Here is an 11217-nt window from a genome sequence, read left to right as displayed (position 1 = left end):
CTTGAACTTATCACAAAACAAATTATCCTTTAAATCAGTAGCATCATCTTTTATTTAAACAACGCAGGAGGACTGAATTAAAATGGGATCTTTTATTAAATATAGTTTGTTATCTTTAATATGTTTTTACACCACTATATGAACCCCCAAAATCTTAATTCATATATTTTACGTAGAATAAAAATACAAAACAAATCAGACATGAATGTCATAAAAGTCTGTTTAAAAAATGCTGCAGGGTTTATTTAGAAAAGAAAAAAACTTTAGAATTAGTGCTCTGTAATACTTATTTAAAAATCTTACTTTATTAATCAATGCATTTATTTTGCAGTCTAAAACTTGTTTTGTTTGTTTGTTTGTTTTTGTTTTACAGAATTTATGTATTTTTTCTGTTTAAACATGTTTTCAGTTCATTAATATCTTTTCTTTCACTTATTACTTATTTCACTTTTACTTTGTTTAGTTTTGCTGCTTAAAATATGCTTTTGGTTCATTATTATTATTATTATTATTATTATTATTATTCCTCCTAATTTATGTATTTTTGCTTTTTAAAACATGATTTTGGTTCATTATTAATTTTTACTTCATTTTTGCTGTTAAAACATGTTTTTGATTCCTAAATACTTTTATGTATTGTTTTTCTGTTTAAAACTATGATTTTGGTTTGCTGATAATTTTTAATTTTATTTATATTTATTTTAGCTGTTTAAAAGGTGTTTTTTTCTATAATAAGTTTTAATTTGTTTAGTTTTGCTGTTTAAACGTGTTTTTGCTTCATAAATCATTTACTCTTTATTTATTTTTTGCTGTTTAATTCATATTTTTCGTTTATGAATGTTATTTATTGCGTTTTGTTGGTAAAATCATGTTTTTAGTTTCTCAATGAAGAAATAAAATCAGGCAGCGACTAAACAGCTAAACGTGTAAAACATGAGACGGCTCTGCTCGGAGGCCCCCGGTGTGACGTATAATTGTGTCGCCGAGCTGCGGTGATATTTCAGGTCAGCTCGGAGGGTTTTTGGAGGTCGGAGAATCATGGTTCTGACGGTGATCCGGTCCGTTATCCCGTCCGGAGCTGCAGCGTTCAGAGCGGCCAATGTTGCCCAGAAGGTAAACATTCGGAAGGTTCTGGTTCTGGTCTTCATTTGGTCCAAAAGTCATGTCTGATCCACAAGGACAAGCTAACTCTGTTAGCCGCTAGCATCACAGTCGGTCACCGGCCAGCGTCCTCCGGCGGTTCGTTCATACAAATGACAGTCAGCAGAGACGTTAATGAAGAAGCTGTCAGCGCACCGACAGAGTTAAATGTCAGTAAATTTAGTCTCTGTGAGTGAATATTTCTACAGATAAACAGGACGAGCTGTCACCGCGTAGCTAGCTGTGCTGGTAGCCGTGCTGCTAGCTGTGTTGCTAGCTGCAGCTCAGGACGGATTTTTGTGCTCAGATCTACTTTTTATTCGGAATATTAAAATGTTTGAATCAAATCTTGTATCTGAAGCGCAGAGTAGCGACAGAGTGCAGAAGGTGTGATCAGGGCTGAAGCTGACAAACGTGCAAACCGCTGATTATGTACAATCTGTGTAATAATAATGGCAGTATTTCTATTCCTCCAGGAACTGCAGTACAACTGATATGTGCAATAATGTAGTTTTTTTGTTTTTTAGAACTAATACTTGGATAATTTGTGTGATTTTGCTTCATTTCTTAAGTGTTTACACCATCTTTGCTGCTGTAACAAGGCACATTTCCCCACTGTGTGATTAATAATCTTATTTCATGTTAACTTTAAGCAGCGATTGTTACCTGGGGATCCTCATCTCCAGGTGTTTGTCGTCGCAGATTTGTCGTATTAGTGAAAACTGTCGTCAGGACTGCCTGTAATAATGTCAGGATGCTCACAACATGCATGTCTAGCGCTTCACGGTACAAAATCTCCATTTAGACATTACAAACAGTGAGCAAGAATCTGAAAACATGCAGTGTGTGCACCGGACTGTCACTCAGAAGGACAGAAAGATCGGTGCAACCCGCCCTGATGTTTGTGCTACGGAGCCGGATGTGAGCTTCATGTGACTGCAGCTGTTCAGTTTAGTGAAGCCGGACGACAAAGATGCTCTGGATGTGTTGAACCGGCTTCGTGCTACAAACCTCTACACTGTGAGGCCTGATGAATTAATCGACTAATGATTATTCTGTCATGTTGTCATGTTGCCTCGACGTTGTGGATTAAAAACATGTTGGAGATGAAGCCTGACTCCTGTCTGAACAAGTGATTGACGAAGCAGCTTCAGAGACAGTTTCTGGACCTGAGCTGCTCGAGGATGTTTGTCATAATGAATCTTTAGCGCACAGTGCAACGAACTGCCTTCGCTGTGTGAGCACATCCGTAGTATTTGTAGCTTGTGTTTAGTGAATAGTTCCTACTTCATGTGTTAAACAGCCGACAGAGTAAACGAGACGTTTGAAGGTAAAACAGATGGAGGCGCATCAGATTTTTTTCCCTGTACTGCTGTGAGTAGACGTTAGTGACCCAGATGTTCATGTAGATTAATTGGTGGTGTTTTAGTTTTTGTGTCGAGCTCTTTATCTGCTCACGCTTCGACCTGCTGGTAGCGAAAATGACAAATTACAAGAAGTTCAGTATAAACAAACCTCATCAGCTAAACTCTGCTTTAAACATGACATCACTGAGGTGGATGAAATACGTGAACCAACCACAAGAGAAATTCAGCACAAACTTCCCAAATGACCTCGAAGTCGAGTCTCTGTGTAACTTTCATTAAAAGCTGAACGCGGTTCGGTTTGTTTGTTGAAGCCTCAGAACCGTTTCCAGGTCAAACGAAGATGAATTAATCGTCGACTTAATTGTAATTCTAATCTAGTCTGTGCCAAGGTTGGATGAGTAATCATCAAAGTGGGCGACGTTTGCATCCGTTTGAAGTGCTGCTGTGGGTCAAGAACAACGAGGTTTAGATCAAAAGTCAGTGAAAATAATGATCACGACTGTCCCACTTTGTGTTTAGACATCCTGGGAGGCTTCAGCAGGACGTGATATCAGAGGTCCAGTGAGTTGTTCTTAAGGCGCTTGTCTGGCGTTAAAACTTTTGTTACTTCGGTTGATGTTTACACGCTGTTCAGGGCTGAACAATTTTGGGAAAATATCAGCTTGTAGTTTTTCTGACAGATATTTGGGTTTTAGTTGTGATTTAATCGTGCAGAGTGAAGCTTCGCTGCAGTATTTACTGTGCAGGAGATTTAAAACGTCATCAAAGGCGTGTTGAACGAGGAGGAATCAGAAACTACTGACTCTGCTGCTCGCTGCTCGTTCACGCCTGCAGTATCCCTGTGACAGGGTTCTGCCCCGGTCCCTTACGGACCCCTCTGGGACCTGATAGTCTCACCGAAGCCCAATTCTTACACCTTGTTTCCTGTCGTGCAGGCCGGCGTCCACACGAGCTCGGCGAGGAGGCTGGAGTACGGCTGGTGGGCCTTCGTTCTGGGCGAGAGGACGACGCCGCGGCTGAAGTGGAACAGCAAGATCATCTCCGTAGAGGGAAACTTGGCCTCGGGGAAAGGAGCCTTGGCCCAGAAGCTGGCCGACAAACTGGGTGATTATCGGACCGCTGGGAGGCTTTCACAGCAGCAGACGGAGTTAAACGGAGGATTTGTCTCATGAGACGCAAATGTTTGTGTTTGCCAACTCCAGGTTCATTCTGCAGTTCAGAAACCAGACAAATGATCTGGTTTTTGGTCCTGACTGCTAAAAGCTGCACGAGAAGAGCAGCAAATATTAGAGCCTGTCAGTTTTTCTGTTGACGTTGTCCTTCATGCAACACGTCGTACACAGAGAACAGCATTTTATTTGCAGTCGTCGTACCAGTTTGGTTCATTGGTCACGAACAAGAAAGTGAGATTTAAGTATGTCCATTTAGCAGGAGCTCATTTGACCTCATTTATTTCTGTTTTTAGGGTTTTTTTGGTATTACAACAACAACAAAACGTTTTTTTAAAAAATAATTTCCTGTCTGATAAACGTGTCCCGGTGTCCGTGCAGGGATGCTCTACATGCCCGAGGCCGACACCTACTACCTGGACAGGATAAACAAAGAGAAGGAGCCGCTCCACACCGACTTCAACGGCATGTGCAGCCTGGAGAAGTTCTACATGGATCCCAAAGCCGCTGACGGAAACAGCTACCGGCTGCAGCGGTGGATGTACAACATGAGGCTGCTGCAGTACTCGGACGCCATCGAGCACTTGCTCACCACAGGTAGCCCGGAGCCCCGGTGTTCACGAATACAGCCGAGGACTAAAGTTTACATCCATTCACAAAGATTCATGTGTCAGTGATTCCATGATAGAAGATCCAGAGTTCTTGGAGTCACTGGAAACTACAGACTGAATGATAAACATGGTCTTTACAGGTGGATGGAGACGTTTACAGATACACGGTGAAGTCTTTGTGACGCCATCAGATGGATTCTTAGATTTACAGTTCATTAACAGAACCTCTGGTTTCCTGTCTTCTAGGCCAAGGAGTGATCCTGGAGCGTTCCCCGTTCAGCGACATGGTCTTCCTGGAGGCCATGTCCCAGCAGGGCTACATCAGGAAGGAGTGTAAGAACGCAAACAACCAGTAATGAAGTCAGGAACCGACCAGCCGGCGACGAATTCAAGGAGTTAAAATCTGAGCAATAAATCTTCAGATTGGCTTTTGTTTAGGAGACAAAACTAAAGAACTAAAGGTCGAAAAGGTGGCGTCAATGCAAGATATCTAAACTTTTTCCTTTATTCTTTGCTCTAAACTGAAACTAAGAGTCTTAAACAAACTGTTATTTTTATTGTTGACGATTTTCTGGATTCATCAATCACTCGTTTTGTCTCTAAAATATCAGAAAATAGTCCAAAATATTTTCCCAAAGCTCAAGATGACGTCTTTCAAAGTCTTGTTTTGTCCAAATATGTTCAGTTTACGGCCACAGGAGATGAACGAAGCCAGAAAATTCACATTAAAGAAGCTGCAATCAGGTCATTTAGAGTTTTTTTGCTCAAACCAAGTAATCGATTACTGGTGTAGTTGGTGGGTCTATCCAACAGATTAGTTGTTGCCGCTCGAGTTTGAAGCACAAACACTGGAAGACGTTTATTTCCAGGCGTCCCCAGTTCGGTTCTGGTTCATCTGTTTTGGATTTAGTCCAGAAGAAATGTCTTTAAAGTCTTTGAACGCTGGTTCTGCTTTGGGTTTCAGGCGCGAACCACTACTACGAGACCAGGCACATCAGCATCTGCGAGTTCCTGCCTCCACATTTGACCATCTACATCGACCAGCCGGTGGAGGAGGTGCAGAAGAAGCTGAAGCAGAGCGGCAAGGTAGCGCCGAGCCCTCCCCGACTCCGCTGGACTCCGCTGTCGCTGTAACATGCCGCCGTTGCGCAAAGCGTTTCAGCCTCAGCGGAGCGTAAAGAAAATAAAAAGCCTCCCGTCAGGATTAGTGAGATTTAAAGTCGGTGTTTTAAAAGAGGCCGATGCTGACGAAGCTGCTTGTGTCTCAGTCCTATCTGCAGAACGTACCTCTGGCTTATCTGAAGTGCATCGAGGACACCTACAAGAAGACCTTCCTGCCCGAAATCGAGTAAGAACTTCTGAATAAAGTGTGTTCGATATCTGACCTGTGTCAAACCAACACTGTGTAAAAGAATCAGAATCAGAAAGAGACGGATGAGGCGTCACCAATGTTAAACAACTTCCTGAAAATCAGAGTCCTGCTGAATGTTAGCAGCGTTTCAACATCCTAGCTTAGCATCATTAGCGGGACCCTCGGGTAGCTGAACGGGATTGTCCAAAATGACATGAAAGTCGTTTGAAATGACGTTCAGCACATCAAAGACAGCAAAAACTTAACTGAACAAAGACTGGTCCAATATTTGCGAAGAAAAAATGGTTTCACGACGACTTAAAATTTGTCAAAAATGACAAAGTTAGCTGGGTCAGTCTGACATTCGCCACAACTTGATGCCGTGAAGCGGCTTGAAATTAGTTGAAAATGACTCAAGCCTCCCCACAGTAACTCAAAAATTGTTCTAAAATGACATAAATTCCCCAAACTAACTCAACATTTGCCCAGAATGTGTTAAAAATAACAAAAACTTCAATCAAAATTATCCAAAATGACTAAATAATTTCCAAAACATAACAAAAAGATGTCTTCAAACTAAGTTAAATGGTTCACAGTGACTCTAAATGTGCTAGCTCGCTAACCCGACAACCACCAGACGCCTTTTTACAGCTACAGGCTGCAGAGTGACTTGAAATGTGTCTGAAATGAGGAAAAATGTGAACAAAACGATTTGAAAGTTGTCGAAAACAGCAAAGACTCGACTTAAAAGACAAGAAGTTCTGCAACAATAATCCTAAATGTTAAAAACAACAACAGCAACAACTTGGTCAAAAGAAGTATAAATAGTTAAGAATGACTCAAAATGTGGCCAAAATGACAAAATCCTTTCAAATACGACTCAATGTTTGTGCAGAAATTGATTCAAGGCGACTCAAAATGATCTAAAACCACTCAGACCTTGTCCAAAGTAACCTGATGTTTGCCCAAAAATGAACCCGGAGCTGCTCGTCAAAAGCTCTCATCGGTCCCTCTGTGTAAACAATCGCTTTGGTTGATTGGCTGCTACCCGTGACAGCCAATCAGAGAGAGCTGTGGGCGGGACATTTCTGACAACGCTTTGCAATAAGCAGTGAATGAAAACAGCCAACAAGCTAAAGATGCCAGATATGGATGTCGGTAATCCAAACGTTGTGTTCATGGGTCTGATGTTTGTCTTTCAGAGAAACGTCGGAGGTGCTGGTGTACAACACGACCCAGGCTCAGAACATCGACAAGGTGAGAACATACGGAACCGTACGCGGCTGAGCGGTGACGCTAGAGTCCGGAAAAGATGGATTCACTCCGGCTAGAAGTTTAAACTGAAACCAGTGACGTCAAAAAGTCACAAAGAAATGATGTCATGGGTTTAGTCGTCTGTTTTCAGGTGTTAAAGTTGGAATGCATAAAAATGAATTGCTTTTAAACTTTCTGTCTGATGCCGAACTGTGCAGTCGCTGAGGAACTGTTTTAGAACGTTTGTAGAACGTAGCTGACCGGAGTGTCGCCCTCAGGTGGCCGAGGACTTCGAGTACCTGAAGTTCAACAAAGGCCCGTGGCTGAAGCAGGACGACGTGACCTACCACCACATGAGGATCCTGTGAGTCCTCCACACGTCGCTCTGATCGACCAATGACACGCCTTCAGGTGGACTTTAAGTTAGTCAACGCTTCCTTGTTTGTTCTGTGTTCCAGCGTCGAGGACAAACACAATGTGGCCTCGTTGACCCTCGCACCGCGGTACCTGCCCGAGATCGTCATCGGGGGCAACGACTTGGACGACAAGCACGAGGCCTACAAGTCGGTACGTAGCCCCGGATCGACCCGCTAGAAGTCCTCAAGTCCTGACTGGAGCTCAGAACCGGCGTCGGCGTGCGATTCATGTGTTTTTAGTCATTTCATCGGAGTTTTGAGTGATTTTGGAGAAGTTCAGAGTATTTTCTGCTTGGTTCTGAATAGTTCTGGACAAAAGTTTGACTTTTTGGGCAATTTTTGAGTTCTGTACGACGAACGTCAGTCTGGAAAAAAATGTTGAGTAATTTTGAATGTTTGTTTTTTTTTTTTTTTTTTAAATGTAATTATTTATTTATTTTGGATACGTGTGGACCGGGTCTGGCAAAGTTCTGAATACTTTTGGAGACCTTTGGCTGACAAATGGTGTCGTTTGTCGTTTTATAAGTTAGTCAGTCGTCATTCTGGGAACATTTTGAGTCATTTTAGACAATTTGTGAGTCATTTTGGAGGAGTTTAGTCATTTGGACCCGGTTCTGAACACTTTTAGGCAATTTTTGAATAATTTTTGATTAAAGTTCATTCTGGAGAAGTTTTGAGTAATTTTAGAGAAGTTTCAGTCTTTTTGGACAAAAGTTTGACCTTTTGGTCCGTTTGAGTCATTTTTGATGATGGTTGTCGTTCTCGGAGCATCTTCACTCGTTTTTTGTGTGTTTATTTTTGTTTTGGGTTCGTGTCCGGTGGTTCTGGACCGTTCTGTTGTGTCGGCTGATAAATGATCGTTTTTAGAAAGAGAACCTGCTCTTGAACCCGTTGGCTGGTTTGGAAGCTCAGAGGTTCAGCGCCGCCTTGTCTCGTTCTTAGCGTCCGTCGATCGGTCTGAAGAGCCGCCGATCGGGTCCGGTCGGGTCCAGTCGGATCCGGTTGGAGGACGAACCGCCCTTTAATTCTGCGATTGGTCGCCGTCTCAGGATGAGTTTGTTAAAACCAAACCGTCCTCTGCCGGATGAAAAGTCCAGATGTGGAGGGTTCTGCTGCTGCCATCAGTCTGGTTCTGACCTTTGTGTTTGTGGACCGGAGCCGGTTCGTCTGGACATTTGGGTCCGGAGCCGGAGGACGAAGGAAAGTCGAGCAGCGAGGAGCTCGTTAGTTCTGCTTTTTATTCAACCTGCTGCTCAGAACCAGCGCCGGGGCATCGGTCAGCGGATCGGGTCCATGTTTAGAGCGTCATGTGCAAAAGACACGGATGAGGAACATCTGGAGGCTGTTTGGAGGAAACGGGTCAAAGGCTGGATAGAAGCTCAGAGCAGGAGACGGGTTCAGTCAGAACATCAGTCAGTGGGTCCATCAGAGCTGAGGTACCGAACAGTGTTCTACCTTCTGAAGTGTTCTGTTTGACCTTTGTGGTGTTTTGTTGTGTTCTGATGAGTTTCTGGAGTGTTTTACTGTCTTTCATTAGTTTTTCTCACATGTTTTGTTGTTTTTAGGTTTTTATTACGTTTCCGTCGTACTTTAAAGCGTTCTTTGCAGCATTATGTGTAATTTCCAGAGTTCTTCTTCTTCTTTTTTAATACTAGATGTAATTTTTGTGGTGTTCAGGTTGATTCTGGGAGGGTTCTGTCAGGGTTCTGTGGTATTTTTGTGGCTTTTTGCTTCATCCTGTCTGACTTTTTGGCATTTTGTGGATTTCGATGACCTTTCTGTGGTACCTTCTCAGAGTTCTCTGCAGTATTTTGCACGATTTCTAGAGTACTGAGAAATATTCGATGTATTTTTTGTGGTATTTTGTTTGATATTGAAGCTTTTTTCTTTCTCAGGCGTAATATCTAATTTTCTGTCTTATTTTTTAGCTGCGTGTTTTCATCATCGTGTGATTTAAATGATCATCTCAGTATAGTTTTATGGTATTTATTCTAACCTCATTTATTTAATTCCAGTCGTGTGTTTGTATTTTGCTGCTTTTTATTGGCTTCATATCTTCTGTTTAGTCGTCTGAGCAACATCTGGCTCCTTCAGGTTCATGAGGTTTCGTCTCCTCACGCCTCGGATCGCTTAAATCTGACCTAAAGTCGTGTTTCTGCTCCGGTTTCGACGTCCCGACCCTCCTTGTTTTCCTGTATTTCCGTCCTGTTCCTTTAATTAAAGGCTGTTTTTGTTCCTGCAGCTTCCGGGGAAGAGGTACGCCCCCGGCTACAACGCCGACGTCGGAGACAAGTACATCTGGCTGAAGTGAACCATCTGCTCTGCTGCACATCCCTCATAGTCTGTATGTATTAAAGAATAGATGTTGATCCAACGCCGGCCTCCGTGTCTCAGTGACTCCTCTGCTCACTCAGTCTGATTTACAAGGTTTGTTTCCTCACCTGAAGACTTGTGACGCCAGAAAACCTCCGAAGCTCAGAGGACGAAGAACAGAGACGAGTAATGATGATAAGATGATGTAAACAAATAAATAAATAAAAATCCATATATTCCAGGAACTTTATTTGTCGTGTCAGCTTCACATTCACGTGTTTGAAATTAGAGCTCGGTCCCCTTTTTATTTTCTATGATTTTACTAGTTATTGTCTGTAATTTAGCAAAATAAGGAAAATCGGTAAATTAGGATCAAATTAAATTTATGCCATTTTTAATTTTTTAATCCTTACTATAATTTTTTTTCTCTCTAAAATCAGCAAATCTTTTTTGTAAAATGTAAAAGAACAAATCAGGTTTGTAAAAATCCACCTGATTATTTTTTATTTATTTTTAAATGTGGACATTAAACACAGATTGAACCTTTTTTCCACAGTTAACATATTAAAATGTTTCTTATATATTTTTTCTCTGTTTGTGTTAATAATTATCTAGAAAAACAGAAAATCTGTAAAATACCCGTTAAAATTTAAATTTTAAAATCCATCAGCTGTTTTACTTCCTGATTTGATTAAATAAAAAGTTAAAGTCAAAACAACAAATCACTGTTTGTTAATTTTTTTTGTAATTGTGGGTATTTAGCACCGATTGGCCCATTTTTTATTTCATTTGTTTGTTTTTTTAAACAGTCAACATGTACAAAAAAAGTAGATTTATCTTTTTTTTTTTTTTTTTTTTAAAGATTTCTGTAATTTAGAAAAACAAAGAAACATCTGTAAAATAGCCGTTAAACTTTAAACTCCATTTAGCATTTTTCAATCCTGAACAAATTTATTTTTTCTTTCTAAAAATAGAAAATAAATAAGAACAAATCAGTGTTTGTGGAGAAAACTACAGATGTTTAATGTTTATTTACAGTTTGGTTTATTTTTTTATCCGTAACAAAACTGGAACAAATCTATAAAATTACAATTTGAAAAATCGTTTAGCATTTCTGAGTCTTTAACATAAATTAATGTAAAATAATGAAATGATTTTGGATATTTTTGCTGATTTAAATGCAGTCAAACGTTGTGGATTTTAGATGTTTGTTTTCTTTCCAGTGATTTTACTCGTTATCTGATTATCAGCTGCTTCGTTAGCGACGTTTCTGCTCATTTAGGATTTTATCTCTGGACGCCTTCAGGACCTTTTGCTGCTGAATTATTATGAATTAACTTCTAATGAAATCATGTTCAACCAAAAAGCTCCATTAAATGTAGGAAACGAGTTTTGCTCCACAATCAGACAGATTTTTAATTAACGTCTAATTATTCAGACACGTTCGGCTCCAGGAGTCGACTTCAAACCTGAAAATGTCATTAACTCACCTGGAAATGAGTTTTTAAAAAAAAGAAAAAAAGACTAACGGAGAAATGAGAGTTTTAATTAAACGCAGAAATTAATTCTGTGTCAAAAATATGAATGTTTTCAGCT

General features: G+C 40.7%; 1 protein-coding gene across 1 annotated transcript; it reads left to right on the top strand.

The window, feature by feature from the left end:
• The first annotated feature begins 978 nt into the window (after positions 1-978).
• On the top strand, positions 979-9866 carry ndufa10 (NADH:ubiquinone oxidoreductase subunit A10). Its single transcript, XM_008304190.1, has 10 exons — positions 979-1113; positions 3443-3611; positions 4058-4273; positions 4534-4620; positions 5252-5373; positions 5556-5635; positions 6841-6895; positions 7171-7256; positions 7351-7459; positions 9551-9866. Exons 1-10 carry the CDS (start codon positions 1039-1041, stop codon positions 9617-9619), a joined length of 1068 nt encoding a protein of 355 aa, XP_008302412.1. The 5' UTR covers positions 979-1038; the 3' UTR covers positions 9620-9866.
• Positions 9867-11217: the final 1351 nt, after the last annotated feature.

The sequence above is a fragment of the Stegastes partitus genome, unplaced genomic scaffold (genome assembly GCF_000690725.1).
Source record: "Stegastes partitus isolate 25-593 unplaced genomic scaffold, Stegastes_partitus-1.0.2 Scaffold2158, whole genome shotgun sequence".
Classification (NCBI taxonomy): domain Eukaryota; kingdom Metazoa; phylum Chordata; class Actinopteri; family Pomacentridae; genus Stegastes; species Stegastes partitus.
Note: the sequence above shows the minus strand (reverse complement) of the source record. Positions and strands in the feature narration are given on the sequence as shown.